At 45.7% G+C, this 21,257-nt stretch overlaps 1 protein-coding gene across 1 annotated transcript in view; it reads left to right on the forward strand.

Moving 5' to 3' along the window:
- The first annotated feature begins 7,154 nt into the window (after window positions 1-7,154).
- The window catches only part of SPCS3 (signal peptidase complex subunit 3), a 63,332-nt gene continuing 49,229 nt past the window's right edge, over window positions 7,155-21,257 (forward strand). The window contains exons 1-2 of the mRNA XM_086962459.1: window positions 7,155-7,415; window positions 20,522-20,595. Coding sequence (XP_086818585.1) covers window positions 7,273-7,415; window positions 20,522-20,595 — 217 coding nt within the window. The 5' untranslated portion in view covers window positions 7,155-7,272. The remainder of the gene's footprint in view (window positions 7,416-20,521; window positions 20,596-21,257) is intronic.

Raw genomic sequence — 21,257 nt, forward strand, 5'->3', positions numbered from 1 at the left:
AAGTACAGAAAGCTCTGAGTGGAGCAGTATCAGTGCATTAAACAAACATTTACATGAGTTAAATGAACAATGCAGTACAGTAAAATGTCGGCGAAACAAAAAGCAAGTGCACACATGTGGCAAAACCAGATGGGCCCCTGGTTATAGGTAACTGAGTAAAGCTGAATAGAGTATTACATCATGAAATAGGAGTCACCTGTAAACCATGAGCTCCTGTAGGACAAGATTCCTAAATAGTAATTATCAGAGACTTCTCTGCTGTCAGAGAGAAAGGGTGTTAGGCAGCCACAGAAGGGCTTCCCGAACCAGTTTGTTTTTATTATAAGATATTTGATGCAAAGGAGGGGTATTCCTTGCTTGTGAAAGGTCTATGCAATTTGCACTTCTTGAAAAGTGGGGTGCAGGTTTTTTTAAAATGTATTATTTTTTTAGGATTGCGGGTTTCAGGGAACGTTCAGGCATGGAAAACATCAGAGAATGGTAAGGGAGTGTTGACCTGTATCCAGATTTCTCATTGTTTAGTCACAACGCACATTTGTGACTACATCGAGGCACTGAGAAGGTCAAGGGGTGGCGCTGTATAAAACAAATACATAACACATCAGCCCTTTGCATTTATAAAGAAGACATTGGGGCACAAAGGGGGGCTTCCCCAAGCACATTTTCAGATTCTGTTCTTTGCAGCCTTGAGCAGTCCAGGGATATTGCTAAACCAGAAATATGAGTGCCCCAGCAATACTCACTTATAGTGTTTATACCACTGGGGAAACATGAGAGAAAGTTGTCAGTGGACTTCTTTCCACTGTTTAAGAATAACACTATTACTGAGTTTTCGTATATTTTTAAGTCCAGGGCCGCAACTGAAACCTAAAAAAAACACTCCCTCTCTCCGCCTTAGACCATGTTGAAAATTTGAAAAGGAAGAAAAAAAGTGCAAAAGATATGGAGGGAGCAGCAGGCAGGGGTAGTTGGACGGGGAAAGAAATAGTATCTCAATCAGTCGTGAGCAGCAGATGGGCATAGTTTACCTTGAATCAATCTGTACCTCTGGCCCTACACCACAGAAATGACCAGAAATTATGTTTGGCCTGGTCTGGCCAATTAGGGAGCCTGTAAAGAAGACTGACATCAAATGCACAAATAGTAAGCAATGCCCGTGCTCCAAGCACTTTTTGTAAACATTAGCTAGGGCATGCTCTCACAGGCTCAACTCTAAAATTTAATTTAATCTTGTATAATATATTAGCATAATCTTGTATACTGTAACTGGTGGCCATGTACATTGATTTAATGACTCCAGGCCGAGTTCACACTATATAAAACTACAAAAAAATAATAACAAGAAATAAACAGATAGATTCTGCAAAGGCCGGGCAATGATGAGTAAAGAGAACTCTTTATATTAAAAAAAGTCCCTATTCCATTGTAACATATTTTTTCAGCTTTTCTTTTTTAAACTATCAGTCACAGAGTATTAAGCCAGCTTTAGAACACATTTTAAAGTGCTTTCGCCTTACTTATTTATTTATTTATTTAAAGAGTTTTATATAGCGCAAACAAGATCTTCACAGATATCAGAGCGCTTTACATAGACGGGTACATGAGGGAGCAAAGTCAAACAGGCTAATCAAGCTTTACATAGAAGGGTGCAAGGGGGAGCATATTCAGACGAGTAACTCAATAAATCACAGTATAATAGTACTACTAAGTGACACAACCACTCATGTGGATGATACAACAACTCATACAAATAAGTCAAGAATCAAACATGTAATACAGAACGGTGCAAGGTGTTAATGGGATTCGAGATAGCAGCTCAAGTGTATTTAGCCATGAGGATAGCTTTTACTTCTTTTTTAAAGAGTGTAGTGGAGGAGATCAGCCTGGTTTCGGGAGGGAGTGAGTTCCAGATCCTAGGCGCCATTCCTGAGAAGGAGCGCTTGTATGTTTTTTCCTTCCGAAATCTTCGAGGTTTTAGCAGGAGATTGTTTGTGCCTCTCGTGTTTCTAATTCCCCCAGAGATTGTCAACTTCTGAGCGAGGTAGCCGGGTGAGTTTAGGTGTACCGCCTTGTGTGTCATGCAGGCGATTTTCAGCTGTATTCTGCCTTCAAAAGGCAGCCAATTCAGGGATTTCAGGTCAGGGGTAATGTGGGAGTACTTTTTTGACCCAGTGATGAGTCTCGCTGCAGCATTTAGAGAAGCTTTTAGTGGTGCGGTTGTAGTTAGGGGGAGTCCGCAGAGGGCGGTGCTGCCGTATTCAATTTGTGGGATGACTAGTGCTTGTACTGCAGTTTGGAAGTCTTTGGCCGGGAGGTAGGGTTTGAGTTTCCTCAGAGTATTGATCTGGAAGTTCGCTCCCTTTGTTGCCTTGCTGATATGTTGCTGCATGTTGAGATTAGTGTCGAGAGTTATGCCTAAAGATTTTGCTGAGTCCACGATGGTGGGTTGGACATCGAGTGCAGTTAGGTGCTTAAGCCAATGTTGAGTGGTTGATATCTTAGCTGGAGGTGAGATCAGAAGGAACTCTGTTTTCAGGGCATTGAGTTTGAGGTGGTTATCGGCAAGCCAGGATTGGGTGCAACTGATCGTTGTGTTCAGGAGCAGGATGTCATTGGGTGATTGTAATTTGAGGTAAAGTTGGGTGTCATCAGCGTACATGTGAAAGCGTACATTGGATGCTTGTAGCAAGGTGGTGAGAGGCTCCATGACTAGGTTGAACAAAGTTGGGGATAGAGAAGATCCTTGGGGGACGCCTAGCGTTACAGGTATTGGCGAGGACATCAGGTTGTTGCTCTTGAATTTTTGCGACCTGTTGTGAAGAAAGGAAGTGAACCACTTGAGGACAGTTCCAGATAGGCCCATTCTTGTGTTTAGTAGTTCTAGTAGATTCTCATGTTTGACGGTGTCGAATGCTGAGGAGAGATCAAGAAGGATGAGGAGGCAGGTGTCGTTTTGGTCTAGCATTTGAAGTGCGTCGTCAATTATGTGAGTCATAGCAGTTTCTGTGCTGTGTCCTGCTCGGAAGCCTGACTGGTGAGGGTTGAGGAGATCGAATTGCTCAATGTGTTTAGACAATTGTAGTTGTGCGCATTTTTCCAGCAGTTTGGCGAGAGTGGGGATATTGGTGATGGGACGGTAATTGTTGAGGTCCGAGGGGTCGGCTGTAGGTTTCTTTAGTAGAGGTGTGACCTGGCCAACTTTGAGGGAGTCAGGTATGCTGCCTTGTTGGAGAGAGCTGTTGATAATTTTAGTCCAGAGAGGGAGAAGAAAAGGGGTAAAGTCTTTTACTGCGGAGGCAGGGAGGGGGTCCGAGAGGTGATTGGATGGTTTCAGGGTGCTGAGCAGTTTGCCAATTTCTTCTTCCGAGTATATGCTGAAGGTTGACCATGTAGCATTGTTTTTTGGTTCAGTGGGTGCTAGGCATTGGGGTTTGGAGTAGAGGCTTGCGTCAATGAGGAGATCGCTTTTTATTTTGTCGGTTTTTTGGATAAAGAAAGCAGCGAAGTCTTCACAGGAGGGTGCCTCACGCCCAGTGTTTAGTGGTTGCGGTTGCTCTTTTGATTGTGACTTGATTAGCTCGAACAGTTTTCTCGGGCGGTTTTTTGCTTGGTCGAGTTGGAGGCTGAAGAAGTCCGATTTTGAGCGTTTTATTTTCCTGAAGTAGGCGTTTCTCTTTTTCTTCAGATCTTTTAGGTGCATTGCAGAGGGGGCTGATCTCCAGGTCCGTTCTGCCATTCGCATGTCTCGTCTATCTTCGTTGAGACTCCCGTCGTACCATGGTTTGGAGATTTTAGTAGAGACTCTTTTTAGCTGCATAGGTGCGACCTCATTGATTATAGAGGTCATAGCATTGATATAGTGGTCAGTCAGAGTTTGGACGTCCGTGGCGCCTGTAGGTGGGAGTAAGAGATTGCAACTGTTAGGGGGCAAAGAGCCTGGTTTGAGTTTTTTCAAGTCTCTTTTCCAGACTTTGGGCTTGGAGAGTTGAGCCGGGATGACTTTGACTTTTTCATTGATAAAGAATGTGATAATATAATGATCTGACCAGTCACAGGGTTGGATGGATTCGAGTTGGATAGATTCCTGTTTGGAGATGATCAGGTCGAGGGTAGAGCCTTTCTTGTGGGTTGGGCTGTTGCATATTTGGGTGAGGTTAAGGGCAGCGAGGAAATTTTTAAGACCATTTACCACTGCGTCGTTGCGGTCATTCCAGTGGAGATTGAAGTCACCAAGGTATATTTGGGTGAGCTGCCGTCCGGAGTTGGTTGAGATCATATCATGGAGCAAGGATTCGCACGTTATGCGACTTGCTTGGATTCAAACGCCTCGCCTAACCTTTAAAATAGTAACCAACTCGTTTCGTGTATTAATATCGCACTTTCACACTACACACGGGTGTCCCAGAGACGCTTGCTTATGTGTTTTCTAATCCTAACAACGCTTGCACACTGACTGGGCGCTGCTATGCGGGATTTCAGTCTGCACATGCGTCGGTCATACCCATGTGATGTGATGCACTCGTAGTTCTGGAGGGATTTTTTCGCACATGCGCATTATTGCAAACATGGCCGCTTTGTTTTTAACATGCATCTTGCTTGCTGCCACTGCTTTGGCACAGCTGTCTATTTCTGCCTAAATCCTAATGCTATAGATATTATGAAGTAAGGGATGTAGTATAGCCAATCACGGTATACAGTGTAATCATTTTTTTTGTGTTTCTAATTTGTTTTCGCTTACTTTTCATGTACTGCGTATTTGTGGGCCTGGGGAAGGGGAGCCACTCCACCTTTGAAACCCATGTCACCCTAATCACGTGATGAGGGAGAAAACGAATTGCGCAGGAGTGGAACTAAGCCAGCTGGCTTCCGAAGCTGAGATGGGCCTGAGAAAGTGACCCTTGCTCCAGGAGAAGATTTCAGCTGTACCTGAAACTGAAACAACGTTTATATTTTATGTGTGTCCTATTGTACTATACCTTCCAAATGCCATGGGAACTGGAATGTAAGGGGTGGGTTCGAAATATTACATATTAATTATGAGAACACCAAATTCTAGGTGGTGACAATGACCTAACCACCTCTCTTGTCCAATCCAAAGTTGGGGATCCTGTCACTTGCAACATTTGTGGGTGGTCCACTGACCCGAAAACAGTATAACTAGCCTAGTTTTAGATAGAGAAATTGTCCGACTTGTCCGAGTAGCTGACCTGTCACCGACCCTACGAACTCTATAGGTGATCGATGCAGAGAGCTGCGGAGCACTCTGTCCATAATTTCCACAAACTCCAAGGGGTGGAATAGTTTTAAGTGCTGGCGAAGCACTTTGCTGGGAGATTCGATAACCCAATCGGGGTTATTGGCAGATTCCGTGCAGAGAGGGAGTAGCGCAGGCGTTGCATCCGAAGCTGCAGGTGTTGGTCGTACCCTTTGATGAGCCCAGTCCTGATCCAAATCCTGAGGGGTATCCTGTCCTGACGGTCCATGAGCTGTACCTGCTCGCCTACTGGCATCCTAAGTCCTTGAGGGTCCTTGTCCTCGCCTTTTTCCCCAACTGACCCGAGGCCAGGGTTAGTCCTCATTCCCGTCCTAGGTAAATATATATCTGTGGGTGTCCGTCTATCTATACTCTTTCCTCTCCTCCTTTAATAAAGCATCATTGCCTATGTTATTTTCCCTGTCTTTCTCTAAAGGACTTTACATGAAAACTGTTTTATTAGTTATGTTCCACTTTTACCCTCACCTGTAGAATATTATTAAATTGTCTGCTTATTCAGTGTGTACCATTCTTACCCTTCCTTTAGAATCTAAGTCGTCATATTTAGAAAAGAGCATAAGTTCCATCTCATATAAATCACTGATGAATTTTATAGTAGGTTCTGTTTCCACTTTACCTGCCTTAGTATAAGCCTGAAACTGAATAGCATGTTCCCTGTTACCCTACTCCTTTAGTTTTCTGGCATTCAATGGTGCTCACTCTCATTCATAGTTACATTATAGTCCTGATCCTAGTTATAGATACTCTAATTTGTGAAAACTTTATTCTCATGGCATAAGGAATATAACTTTTCCACTATATAAAGTCTTGAAAACCCTTCAGGTGTCTGTGGTTATTACAATAGTATAAAGCATTATTCAAATGTACAAGGTATTTTGGTTAGCCTTATCTCCTACCCCTGCTAGCTCCTAATTCATCAGGAACATAGGTACCTGTGACAAGGATTGGTAAGTCAAGTACACTGGAATCAATAGTAAGAAAAACACAAAAATTACTGATAGGGATGTGTAAGCTCGCCCGATTCACAAAAGGACAGCATTAAACACGTTATGGGCCCAAGTGCGTACAATTTGGTGAAATAAAGAGTCGGGCGACCTGCGCGCTCTATCAATAGTACACACCTGTCAGATGAAAAAATACCGGCTTTGGGTGGTTTTCTTCTATTTGGTACCGTCCATGTGGTAACCCTAGCCAGTTCAAGTGTTGTGGACCTAGGCTATTTTATTTCTCCTCGCCAGTATGCAGAGAGTCTAGTTATGCCAATCTCAATGGTTCTAGAAGCATTAAAATATTAAATTTTTCAAACATTTCTCAAAAAAATTAGTCTAAGGAGACTAACCAGATGGTGATCCATAAAAGGAACGATCCGGGAAAGTGGGACACTTTTTGGGGGAGTGCCCGTGCCGAATTGTGATCCCAATCCGACCCTGCTTGTGACCTGCACACTTGTCACTCTTTCCTCCTGTAATGCACTGTTTACTACCTCATGTATTTTGTTTTGCTCACAATTGTCACTTTTACCACATGTAACTTATTGTCTGCTTTTGTAATTTGTTCACTTGTAATTTTCTGTTCCTATTGTGAAGCGCTCTGACGCCTTCGGGTAAAGTTCGCGCTATATAAAAACGCATAAATAAATAAAAAATAAAAAATACAGCGACATTACTTTTAACAGCCCGAAACATAATACATGATCGTCACGGTAGCACGGCGCAAACGCAGATCGAGTTGTACGCGGAAACAGTAGGGCGACAATCAGCCTCTGAGAGGTAGCATGTTACCCCTTGCCCCGGAAGTTGATCAATTAGCCTACAACCTAAGATGATCGCCAATCAAATGGGTCATTTCTACGACTAGCACGGTCTAGTGTTTCTCAGTTCCTAAAGACAAGTTGATGTTTGTAGCGCGCATGCGTGCGGTGCATCGGGGGAGCTGACGACTCGCACCGCGTTTTAAGCATTTGGATTGCAGTCTTACCCTCTCTTCCCGCTGCCACCATGAATACTGCACTGTCCCGAGCCAACTCTCTCTTCGCTTTCTCCCTGAGCGTCATGGCCGCCCTCACCTTTGGCTGCTTCATCACTACTGCTTTTAAGGAGAGGGTCGTACCGGTGGACATCCACGTATCCCGGGTCATGCTGTAAGTATCATTGCTTAGGAGCATCCTGGAGTAAAGGGTAGCCAGCTATTAAGCCCTAATCATCTCATGCACAAGCATCACCACTCTCCCCTTGCTTACATTCGTTACAGTCACATTAAACTTCTTACACAAGCTCATCGGCATAAACTGAAAGCATTGACAGCTAAAAGAGGCGATCTCTACCCTGTCTTCTTGTCGCCTGTCTTTTTTTTTCGACCTCGTACATGCGGACTTTAACATCACTGTGCATTGTTTCGAATAATGCTTGTCCTCTTTCGGGAAATTGATTTCCTGCAATACAGCCAATCGGCTAGAGGCACGACACCCAGCTCCTCCCTCCGCCACAATCTGTTTAGACCCGACCGCTGTGCTATTCGAGCGTGTATCTATCCAACCTGTGTCTAACATGGGATTTAAAATGTTTTTTATTACCAAATCTTGCATTTCGTTTAATTTTGTTTGAGTAGCTTTTTGTCTGTACTTGCTGACCTTTTTTGCAGGACTTAGGGGTAATCTTTTTTTATTTTATGCGAGTCGCGACCATTAAGCTCTTCAGTTCCCATCTTTAACATATGGAATGAAATGTATTTCTAATTCATATAGATCATTGATAGCCAATCGTCATCTTACAACATTATGAAGACGCTCAGTCGTAAATGCAATAAACTATATCATAGTGAACTGTTACACCACATCAAATTGATCAGATTTGTTTGTTTCAACTTTATTTCGGCTAATATAGCCATAACAGCAGGAAGTACAGAAAAAAGAAAACATTTACAGACAGGTTTGTTCATTTCACTGTGCTGCGCACACCAGTCAGAATCTGAACCATCCGGAGACTACATTTTCTTGCCTTCAGCTGTACTCCTGATGTATAGTGAGCCCAGTGTCTTACAAACATTACTGTTATCATATTAACACACCTAATAAATAAACACTTGAACCTGGGTGAATACTATAATAAGACCATCAGGAGACCTTTTTTGGCAAGTCGCTTGTTAATACCCTGGTCTTTCCAAAAGCAGTCCATACGTGTCTTGTTTTCTCAAACTAATTGCTGTGTGCAGGGAATCCCTTCAGACTCACTCCTTGCCTTTTAATTATACTTTGCTATCGTGTCTTCCATGATGGCTCGCAATGCACCCTCTTGCATGTTCGTCTTTTTTGTGCAGTTACATTGAATTATGCATTGCCAGTGTGGGTCCCGATTCGATGCCTGAATCACGAACTCAAGCTGTTCTAGATAATGCAGCCAAAACATTATCTTCCGTCACCTCTTACTCCATTACACCACAATTTAACCTAAGCTTTGAAGCATGAGTTTCTCCTAGTTGGTGAGCAAAAGTAGGAAGTTAACTTCTCATCTATACATCTCTGCCTACTAATATAAAAACAAAATCCATGCACTCAGCCCACGTGGCCACATATTCCCATCTCTCTCTGCGTTTAGGAGGCAATCTGGAACTGTTGCGCACTCTGTGCTCTGTCTGTTGTGTTTATGTGAGGGAAGCTTGACCTGCTCTTATACCCTGCTAGACTTGGTTTGTGAGCGTGGAAATGTATGCAATTGCCACTATATAAGGTGCAAGTTTTTGTACTGGAAAAGCTTGCATTGCCTATACTGTATGTGTTAGTGAAGCTTGGTAAAACTTTTTCACTATACTTAAGCAAATGTGATTTGTGTTTCGATGCGTGTAGGAAAGTTCCTTTTTCGACATGGTCACCCCCACTTTTTGCCTGGTTGGGTTTTGATTTCTACTGAAAGTGCACTGGGTTCCTGCTAACCAGGCCCCCAAGTGCTAGAGCTCTTTTCCAAAACTGTACAGTTATTTCCCCCAATTGGCAATACATTTAGTACCTTCTGAAAGTCCCTAGTAAATAGTACCTAAGGCACTAAAGAGGATCCCTATGGGCGGCATCACAAAATGTGCCCTGTAAGGGCCCCCACACCAAGCTCATGCAAACTGCCACTGCAGGCCGCGTGTCTTTGTGCACACAAAAGTGAAAACACAACATGGCACACAGCCTGTGTGCCCTGCCCACACTGCATGTAGTGTAAATAAGTCACCCATACTACAGGCCTTACCACATTAGGCAGGTCTACTATACTACATGTGATGGGATAACTGTGTGAGCAGATATGCTCCTGTACTTGTCAGTATCATTGCTGTCAGTACAAGTGATAAGGGAAGCCATTTTGAAAGAATGTACTGGACACTCGAGAAAATTAGTTTGTAAATGTATAGGCATTTCCCAGCTACACGATGGCTTCACTGAAAATAGAGATTTCTGGTATCAAACATCTTTTAATAATAAACCTGCACTGATGCCAGTGTTGTATTTAGTAATACAGCAACACAAAGAGCATCTTCTGACTGACTGGTTCTAACCAACTTGCCACCAGAGATGAGTTTCTGACCCCCAAAGGGCGAGTGCCTTTGCTCTCTGGGGGCCATAAACCAAGCCTTTTCAGGCAGGGGGTATGGTACACATCCTCCAAAAGGATGACCTGCAGATTAGTATTCTTAGGCAAGGGAGCTTCAAAGGGCCTACCGCCTTTCGTATGCAAATCTGGTTTCTTTCCCTGGAGAAATAGCTGACCACTTTTTTCCAGAGCCACTTGGCATAATGACGGGTGGGGAAATTGGCTAGTTGAACAGGCATGTCCGCCCTCAGGCTAATGCCACACCTATGGTGGGCTACTTGAAGTGGATGTGACTATTTAAAGGTGCCATCTTGGTGATAGCAAAATCAGAAATTCCGGGACAGGGTTATGATGTCCTCCCCCACGAAGTGGTCATATAGGGGTCGTAGTGATCCCAAGGGTGTATAGCCCATTGGCTACTATCCTACATTCTCCTAACACCCTAAAAATGCTGTATTTACAGGAGTCCCCAGTGTAGGAGAGTAGGGTCTGATTCCTATGGTTACCCCCACTTTTTGCTGTGATTCTCTGGTTTTTCGACTTTAGTGTGGCTGTGGACCTGCTAGTCAGGCCCACAGTCCTGTTATCTCTCTAAATTGATACCATGTACTTTAGGTACATACCAGATTGGTTACTGGGTTACCCTTGTGAGCCGCTGTATAGTGTACCATAGGTACCCAGGGCTTAGGTGCACCTTAGGCTGCAGCATGTATTGTGCCACCCCTGGTTTGCCTTCCAAACTGACACCACAGGTCTGTTCACACAGCCTGGGTATGGTGGTGTAATCACCCCTTACTTAGATATAGTATACCTATATCTATATATACATATAGACACATATGCACCTATAAGTCATTCCTGTGGCAGGCCTTAACAATCCTGGAGGCAGAGTGCTTGGTTTTATGTGAGAGGGTGCCCTAGCATGAGCTGAACCCTTCTGCAGCTTCCGGAACCACCTCCTTACATCTGTTCTATGATATAGCTATACCATATACTCTTAAGTGCATTATAATCCTCGCGGTTAATGCTAACTTTGGTTTGGCTTTATCAAAACATGTCGTGTAAGGTGTCAAACACTTTGGAAATACTACCTCCCCCACCAGTCCTGGCGGCGGGGGTAGCATTCCACCCTTCTAGAGGGAGAAGACATGTAGTTACGGGTTTACCCGGTTAAAGTTAAACAGAGCCTCGGCATCACAAAATGGATGCTGCTTCCACAGACACAAGTCTGACCTCCTGTTGCTGGACGAAACTCCGGCAGGGGAGTCCTGGACAATAGGTTTTCTGTCCAGGGAGGTGCCAGCACCTCCCCAGACAGGCTTTAGTGTATTGGTGCAGGGAGGGCTGCATTCAGTGAATGCTTTCCAGACACTGCCTGGGGCACACAAGGTGCTCCATGCATTTCCCAGTTCAAACCGGTTGCTAGGGCACTCTGCCCCTGCTCTGGCGTGAAACTGGACAAAGGGAAAGGGGTGTAACCACCCACTTTCCAGGTCCACCCATAGGAGGGACCTTTAGGGTAGTCCAGCCCCTAAACTTAGTATAAGTATAGGAGCCCAGTCACTAGGACTTTAGATTACCCTGGACGAAACTCTGAAACATAAATCCTGGACCTTCGACATTCCATTTCGACTGGAAGATGGAAGACATTTGCCTTGTGGTCAAGGAGTGACCACCCTGTTCAAACAGGCACCAACAGCAACTTTGCCGGTGTGCATTTTCGAGGCTCTCGCCGGATCCCGAAGAATCTGCGATACAGTACATGGACTGACCCCGATCTTCGCTCACAGCAAAGCTGAGACCCGTGGCGGACACGAGAGACGTGGGACCAGAACTACTGGACATCCTGCATTTTGGAAGCTGCCCTCACTTCACGAGGTAACTCGAAGTAGTGCATTGGGGTGCTTGAAGCCCCAGACCGGAGCACCATTTGCACCGAAGCTCAGAGGCCCCCACTCCACGAGGCCCGTGGGCCCCCGCTTTTGCATTTCAGCTCAACGCGTCTTCGCGGTTCTTAGTCCGTTGGCTAGTGAGCCCCCGAAGACTTTCCTTTACATCTAACTTGCTTTTCTGGTTGCTCCTGGCTTGCTCCAACTTCTCTACAAAGGAGAAGTTCCTCAGACGTTGCTGGTCTGCTCCGAAGCCAATCTCGACATCCTGCGTGGGTTGCGTTTGCCAAGGCTTGTACTAGATCCTTCGTGGGACAGCTCGAATCCAGCTCCTGGTCGTCGCCGATGCCTCCTGGTCCTCATGGCTGAAGAGACAAACTTCACATCTTCACCTGAAATAACCCGACATTTGGTGGCATCTTCCTATCTCCGCCCTGGTCACTGGCAAGTTACCCAGACTCTGTCCCTTCTGCTTTCAGGTTCTACAGATCTTCGTTCCACCCGGACACTTTTCCTCTGGTCATCTACAGAACTTCTTTGCAGCTCTCCATTGAAAACGACGACGAAACCCTTCACGAAAAGACACCTATGCACCCGGCTTCCCTGGGTGAGGTAACGCGAGTACTCCAGTGCTCCCGTGGGTCTTGACTCTCGGAGTCTCCTAGTTTAAAAGGGTTCCATCATAGTCCACCCGGAAGTGTCCTTAAATTGTATATTTGTTACTTCTTTGTTTCCCATAGAAAGTCAATGGTAACCCGCGGCTGTGTTTAGACACTGCACGCGTCGCCCGTGGGCCTCCTACTTCCTAACCTTTGGTTGTTTAGAGTAGCCCCAGTGATTCCACAGGCCCCAGGCCTGCTTTCTAATTCTCTCGTGGTTCTTCTACCACTATTTTAGTATATGATTTGTGAGGCCCCTAGAGCAGAACGTACACTGTGCAACTTATCGTATAGTAATTGAGTAACTTGTATTGTACTTTTACCTCTGACCTCATAAAGAGTGCAGAGGGGTTGTGTTTAGAATAAATACATATATATTTGATATATAACATGTGTGGTGTCCTTTCATTTGGTACTCAAGAGATTATAATTGGTAAACAACTTGCTTAATACGCTCTCTGAAGTCTTAGCCTGATGACTGCTGGTCCATGCTACCACTAGGATAGCTGTCTATAAAGTTGACTTTACAACCTCTATCAATAAGGGTCGATTAGACTGGTGCAAGGTGCCCATTAGAACTAGTGGACATCATATGCCAGGCTAACTTCTCACACCCAGCACCAGAGAATCATATCTTGCTGACCAAAAGAAGATAGGCCGAAGAGCCGTGAAAGCAAGAATTGCATAAGAAGCAACTGACTTGGCACCAGCCCTTGCCTGATTGCCTATTCTCGACAGTTGTGCCAAAGTCATCTCGCCCTGCAAGCTGATGATCCCCCAAATGCCTGGTAGGACTGCCAGCAGTTCTCCAAAGACTGAGAAACCCCTATGGAACAGCAGAGCCATTTCCCTGTATTTTACAGATACCAAAGACCGAGCTGTGAGACTGCAAAACTGCTCAATCCCGACACAGCAAACCACCACAGTACCAGAGTCCCCGAGTCGAAGTGGGCCAACGATGTCACAGTGGTACTCAGCCTCCAGAGACAGAGTCCATGGTGGCTTCCCCCTCGTTAACTCTCCAAAGCCGCCTCAGTGTGTAGGCCCCCCTCAACTGTGAGTGCTTCCTTATGAGAAAAACCAACACCTCAAAGACCCTCTGCACCCGACTGCCTGGCCCGAGGAGAAGAGGACCATTGATGCACCCTAGCATATCAAGACTTGAACCGTTGTGTTGGTTTAGCCCACCAGGCCTTCCAGTCCAATACTGCAGCATCTGTTGGGTAAGACCAACCCACACTGACTAGCATAGGGCACCTGACACTGTCACCACTGCAACCAGCTGCTGGATGTGAAATGCTGGTGCTGCCTTCGACCTTTGCCCAAGCACCTCAAGTCCCGGAGATTGGTCTTGTAAGTTGTTGAAAGAACTTGTATCCCGTATTTGTTTTTCCTTTCATCGGATAACATTGGAGTTTCTGAAAAACGTAGTGCTGACTTTAAAGGCAAAAGTATTTCTCTTGAAAAACGTACTTACCTGATTGTATTGATTCTGGTGCCTAAACATATTTAAAGGTGACGTGTTATTTTTATAAATTGGTGTGGATCTCCTTGAGTTGTGTGCATCATTTATTGACTAGTATGTGTATGTGCAAATGTCTAACGCTCCTCTCTGATAAGCCTAAGGCTGCTTGACCACACTACTCCCTAAAAGAGCACCTTGGGATTGCTAGAGCAAACCCTATCTACTTGTTGGGGAACCCCTGGACCCTGGACTCTTTGCACAGTATATCTTGTTTTGATATACTAAATAAGGAGCCGGCTTCCTACAATGCGTGTTTATTCTGGTTTTCATTTAATCTGACTGCATTTCACAGACTTGTATTGGTCCGTGTGTGGTTTTAGACTTTATATCCGTTTATGAAATGTATGTCTACCTTGACTAAATGGCTGTCATAACTGCTCTGAATGTACTAAATTAAAGCACAACCGGGCGCCGCAGAAGGACGACAGGTCCAAGGAGGAACCAGATCGAGAGTTTCGGTCTTTTTCTCTGCCAGGCGACCCAAGGAGGCTTTGAACAGCAAAATACTGTCAAAGCGAGAGGGAATCCCCTTCTCACCCATATAGCACCTTAGTGCGTGCCACACATAAAATCTAAAACACTCACTGTAAATTAACTTTATAACCCCACACATACTCACTTGGTCCTGAGGAAAGCCTGTTTCAAATTAAGAAAGGCCAGGCTGAAACATGTAGACCACACAGGACACTGGAGGTCATAATCCATACTCCACCGTGTCCGTCTGCCTTTTAATGTGCCAACAGATACCCAGTTTTATTAAAATATTTTTTACCCTCGGGTGCTGGGATTTTTGTATGGCTTTTTAATCTTCACCTTCACACTCACCACACTGCACACTCAGTAATTATACCAGCTCCGCAGTAATCTGGCGTCGAAGCACACCCGGGGCACGTTAGGTGCCACTGTGGTGGGCCCGATGATGAAGCATGCCACCAACTAGGTTGGTGGGTGAGGGCTTTCAAAACAAGCATTGGAAATGCAATAGGTCTCGCAGCATTAGAGTTAGTGCTTTTAGAATTGTTTATGGTTTTTTTTGTAAATCTTTAGCATTTTTGTTTCCTGTAGCCAATGCTAAAGAATTACAAATAAAAAAAAGCCATAAACAATTGTAAAAGCTCTAACTCAAATGCTCCGAGACCTATTGCACTGTGTGAGGGTGAGTGAGAGTGAGGGTGAGTGAGAGTGAGGGTGAGTGAGGGTGAGGGTGAGTGAGGGGTTGAGGGTGAGTCAGAGTGAGGGTGAGTGAGGGTGAGTGAGGGTGAGGGTGAGTGAGGGTGAGTGAGGGTGAGTGTGATTTAGGGTGAGTGTGAGTTAGGGTGAGTTAGGGTGAGGGGTTGAGGGTGGGTGAGGGTGAGGGGTTGAGTGAGAGTGAGGGTGAGTGAGGGTGGGTGAGGGTGAGTGAGGGTGAGGGGTTGAGGTTGAGGTGTTGAGGGTGAGTGAGGGTGAGGGCGAGTGAGGTGTTGAGGGTGAGTGAGGGTGAGGGTGAGGGGTTGAGGGTGAGGGTAGGTGAGGGGTTGAGGGTGCAATCGATAGAGTGAGGGCGATAAATAGATACATATAGTGAGGGCGATAGATAGAGTGAGGGCCAAAGAGTGAGTGCGATAGATAGATACATAGAGTGAGGGCGCTAGATAGATACATAGAGTGAGGGCGATAGATAGATACATAGAGTGAGGGCGATAGATAGATACATAGAGTGAGGGCGATAGATAGATACATAGAGTGAGGGCGATAGATAGAGATAGATAGAGCGATAGATAGAGCGATAGATAGATAGATAGATAGATAGAGCGATAGATAGAGCGATAGATAGAGCGATAGGGCGATAGATAGAGCGATAGATAGATAGAGTGAGGGCGATAGATACATAGAGTGAGGGCGATAGATACATAGAGTGAGGGCGATAGATAGATAGACAGATAGATAGAGTAAGGGCAATCGATAGAGTGAGGGCGATAGATAGAGGGAGGGCGATAGATGGATAGAGGGAGGGCGATAGATGGATAGACAGATAGATAGAGTGAGGGCAATCGATAGAGTTAGGGCGATAGATAGACAGACAGATAGAGTTAGGGCGATAGATAGAGGGAGGGCGATAGATAGAGGGAGGGCGATAGATAGACAGACAGAGTGAGGGCGATAAATAGATACATATAGTGAGGGCGATAGAGTGAGGGCGATAGATAGATAGATAGATAGATAGATAGAACATATTTGTTTTGGTATGCATGGTGAATTTCGTTTTGTTTAGTATGAGTGATTTTAATGGAAATGGTCATAACATATTTAGGTGTATTTTTGTTATTGATTAACCCTGGTATGACTTCCGCTTACACCCTTATCATTTAATATGAATGTGATTCACAACTCGGCAATGCAATTGAGGAACCGGTTCTGCTCTCTGGGAAACCCAGGCTTCACAGGTGTTCTTGAAGTCGTGTACTTTATATGTACCAAAAATAAAATACCTTCAAAGTAGATCCTTAGCTTTGTGTCCATGTTCCTGGAGCTGAAGCTAATTACTTCACACGGAGCCCCGAGACAGTTGTCAGTTACATGTCCCTGAGCGATCTTAAGAAACGCTCAAAATGTATTTGACTAAGTGGAAAACTGGGGACAACTCCCCCCTTGTGAATGAATATAAGCCTAAAGCCCGGATCACATTGTGTCAGGAAAGCAGGGCATTGCGAAACATAAGTGAAGGCACGCAGAAAATAAAATCGAAAAGCGGCTGCCATTGCTCAAGGGCAACGTTCCGAGAATGGTGTGTGCAGCGGCCATCATTGCAAATCAAATGAAAGTGAAAGTGCAGACGGCATGGAGAAAGTGTTAAGTGTGTCAGCAAGCATGTGGTGAAAAGCAATCAATGTTTAGGTTGGGGCTCCTGCTCCTAGATTAACAAAAGATGGTGACACAGATAGTAATCAAAGTCCTTCCTGCCGGACTGGTAAACTGATTGCTGAAGGAATGTTTCCCACAAGGAAACAAATCATGGCAGCTGCCTGCTGTTTCCACCTCCCGGGACTTAAGCAAACTACTTTGAAACACACTATTTTTTATATATATAACTTTCATTGTAGTTGTGCACTTTTGAGCACTCACGTGTCTTTTCATTCCCATGTCACTAGTGCACAAGTATCATTTAATTAAGTAACAGTAACAGCGCTTAGACACGTTAGGAATGTGGTATGAAGTGTTATATAAAAGACGAGTTATTGATATTATAATTTGAAACTCAGCCTTTGCTCTCACGTTGTAAGGACTCGGCAGTTTTAAATCAGAGCCACATTTCAAATATATTCTTCGCATTTCCCAATAAAACACAGAATGATCAAAGAGGCTATATATATAACCCCTATACAGATCTTGGTGCTCAAAAATTCATTAAACTGTTCAGCATTCCACTGTACAATCTCATACCTTTCGTCTTCACAAACTCCAGAATACTGCAGACCTTGGGATGTCAACGCGCTGTAATTGCCTACCAATGTCAATTTATCAACCGTAGAAGGATAAAAGGCAGAGTCGGCCCTTACACGATTCAACCCGTCCACACCAGATGTCAGCAACGAGTGTTGAAGCCACTAAGCAAACTACTTTCGAACGCACTATTTTTTATATATATATGGAACTTTTGTAGTAGTTGTGCGCTTTTGAGCACTCGTGTGACTATATTCCTGTGTCACTAGTGCACACGACCCTGCCCTCTGCAAATTTCTGAAAGAGCACTTGGTGGGCGAGTGGGCATTAGGAGTACCAAAGGGCCCATGCGGGAGTGAGGTGGGAGGGCACTACGGGCATCGCTAGAGGTGGGAGGGCATGGCTGGAGGTGGAAGCGAGGTGGGGGTGCTCTGCCGGCATCGCTTGAGGTGGGAGGGCATGGCTGGAGGTGCGAGGGAGGTGGGGCCACTGCGGGCTTCGCTGGCGGTAGGAGGGCATGGCTAGAGGTGGGAGGGAGGTGGGGGGGCACTGCGGGCTTCGCTGGGGGTGGGAGGAACGTGGGGTGGCACTGCAGGCATCACTAGAGGTGGGAGGGCATGGCTGGAGGTGGGAGGGAGGTGGGGGGCACTGCGGGCTTCGCTGGAGGTGGGAGAGAGGTGGGGGGCACTGCGGGCAACTCTAGAGGTGGGAGGGCATGGCTGGAGGTGGGGAGGGCACTGCGGGCTTCGCTGGAGGTGGGAGGGAGGTGGGGGGCACTGCGAGCATCGCTAGAGGTGGAAGGGCATGGCTGGAGGAGGGGAGGGCACTTGCGGGCTTCGCTGGAGGTGGGAGAGAGGTGGGGGGGGCACTGTGGGTTAGCTGGAGATGGGAGGGAGGTGAAGGGGCACTGCGGGCTTCGCTGGCGGTAGGAGGGCATGGCTAGAGGTGGGAGGGAGGTGGGGGGGCACTGCGGGCTTCGCTGGGGGTGGGAGGAACGTGGGGTGGCACTTCAGGCATCACTAGAGGTGGGAGGGCATGGCTGGAGGTGGGAGGGAGGTGGGGGGCACTGCGGGCTTCGCTGGAGGTGGGAGAGAGGTGGGGGGCACTGCGGGCAACTCTAGAGGTGGGAGGGCATGGCTGGAGGTGGGGAGGGCACTGCGGGCTTCGCTGGAGGTGGGAGGGAGGTGGGGGGCACTGCGAGCATCGCTAGAGGTGGAAGGGCATGGCTGGAGGAGGGGAGGGCACTTGCGGGCTTCGCTGGAGGTGGGAGAGAGGTGGGGGGGGCACTGTGGGTTAGCTGGAGATGGGAGGGAGGTGAAGGGGCACTGCGGGCTTCGCTAGAGGTGGGAGGGAGGTGGCAGCACTGCGGGCTTTGCTGGAGGTGGGAGAGAGGTGGGGGGCACTGCGGGCTTCGCTGGAGGTGAAAAAGGGGAGCCGACGGAAGGAAGAGAGGGGAGGGGGAGGAGAAATGCGACACGGCGGGAGGGGGCGGAGCGGGGAGCCGGTCGCGAGGGGTGTGATGTGGTAGCAAGGGGCCAATCTGGATGTGGTGAAGGGGGGGGCCGGGGAGGGGAGTGGAAAAAGGGGAGCCGACGGAAGGAAGAGAGGGGAGGGGGAGGAGAAATGCGACACGGCGGGAGGGGGCGGAGTGGGTAAACAAAGACGGACGCGCACGCGCTTTTAAGGTCAATGCGCATGCGCATAAGCTCAATGCGCATGCGCATTGACCTTAAAAGTCACGGGCACTGCAAGGAATCGCCACGATTCCTTGCAGTGGATAAAGAGTGGATAACTCGCAATAGTCTCGCTTGCTCGATGCGCATGCGCATCGACAGGCGAGACCTAAAAACCTACTGGTTTCCCTTGACATACGTACTCCATTGAGTCTTACCTGTAAAAAACCTAGCTAGTCTTTCTTGATTTTTGATATATAAAAGCGGGGATTCAGACTAGCTTACCTAGTCCTCCCTCTCTCCTTTGATTCAGTGCTAAATTAAAGCAACACATTTTTTTTCCAGACATAGTTTTGGCAAACACTTCCCGTAAGGTCACTGAAGGCAGGCACATACTGCGTAGCAAAGACTTACGTTTTTAAACAACATTACTTAATACCCCATAAAATCTTTTAATACAAATTTATGTACCAATTTAACTAAAGCGCCATGTTTTAATTGAAGTGATCAGAAAGTTTACATTAAACTCTAGCTTGAACGGGCTCTCTGTTTTTGCTTATGAGTTATTAATGTATCGCTCGAATTTCCAGCTTTAACAGATCTTTGAATATGCACGTTGTTGAATAAGGTTAGTGTAGTCCTACTGGGCTAGCTGAACTGGCAATACCTAGTATGGGTCAATAACCGATTTGTGGAATCATTGGTAATATCGCAGTTGACATTTAAAAAATCGCTTGTTTTATTGTGGAGCAAAAACAGCATGAGAGAAGGATGACGTTTGAAGCAGTTACAGGGCTAAATTCAACTATCTATATCTGTATTTGGAAGTTTCAGCATCCTGTTGCTCACCGGATTGATAGGCATTTTGACTTCCCAAACCCGGGTTGTCTCGAATTGCTAAATGTCCTTTGCTGGAGTTGGACAGATCAGTGACCCTCCAGCTTTCCCAATCTCTGCTAGCTTTCCCAGTCTTTCAGCGTAGCAATGGATTTCGGTGAAGGAATTAGTCAGCTCATTACCGAACTATCATAGTTGCAGTGTGTGTTGCATTCATTATATGAAGAGCCAATGCACATTTTTTTTCCTTTTGAATATCCTTATGGTGAAGCGTTCTGTTGTGACTGTTTTACTAGTAACTAGTGGATGAGGTTTGAAGTGTTAGATGGGCTAGAGAAAATCCTCCAAGTGCAGTCTATTCTGTGTAAACTTTTCTGAGTCCCTTTTGCTTCCGTTGTAGGGTTTACTCAACTATTATCTCTTGTCCCAAGTTTCCTTGCAGTGGAGTCTACCAAGGTGTTGTTTGAAGATGATGGTGTCTGGTTCTTGGTACTAATCTTTAGTCTTACTTTTGCGAGCCAGTCACTTGAAATTGCAAAGTTAATGCGCTGTGCCATTTCCAATGCAGGAGGACAGATTGTATCTGATCACCTCTTAATCCTTATGTGCAACTGTTTTAGCGGCCATTATAGGAAAGCACAGTTGCAGATTTTAAATTTTACCTATCTCTTTCAGGAAAAATGTTGAAGATTTTACTGGACCACGAGAACAAAGTGACCTGGGATTCATCACGTTTGATATCAATGCCAATATCCTTTAAGTAGCAAATCTTCATTTCGAACCATGCAGGATATGCAACAAAAATGCAATATTTGTCAAGGTTGTCTACAGTATTTCTACTTTTGAATGTTTTGGATGGTTATTGTGTGGATATTTCTCATTAATGTTTTTCTATTCTGATGACATTTAGAGCATTCCCTCTCTCTTCTCGTCCATTCCTTCGTTCTACTTTAAAAACGCAGCGTGAATGATTCTTTTACTTACCCCACGTTATACAGTTTACTTCCAGAACATTTTAAAATTACCATCAGCTGATGCTCCTTCCATGACTGATCTCCTTCTTAAACCAAAACCATCAGATTTCATTAGTTTTATTGATCTCTGTTCTCCTGCCAAACGTACATCCATTTCCTGTATGTATGACCAGTGTCAACCTTATGTTTAAAGTTTTTTTATTCTTTGTCATCGGACCTTTGGAAGGAAATGTCTTGCGGTGTGTGTTAAAGGCAGAATACATGCTTATTCTGAGAATTTATTCTGGATTGCTGCCTCAACCTTAAAGCATTTTTAGGGCTCGCCTGCTGTGCGCATGCACACAGCTGGAAGCTCTATAGGGGCTTATCCAGTGTTTAACCACCACTGGCGATTCCACTGGCGATTCCTTTGAGTGCATGTGCTTTTTAGGTCATTG

Source organism: Lissotriton vulgaris, chromosome 3_1, assembly GCF_964263255.1.
Source record: "Lissotriton vulgaris chromosome 3_1, aLisVul1.2, whole genome shotgun sequence".
NCBI lineage: Eukaryota > Metazoa > Chordata > Amphibia > Caudata > Salamandridae > Lissotriton > Lissotriton vulgaris.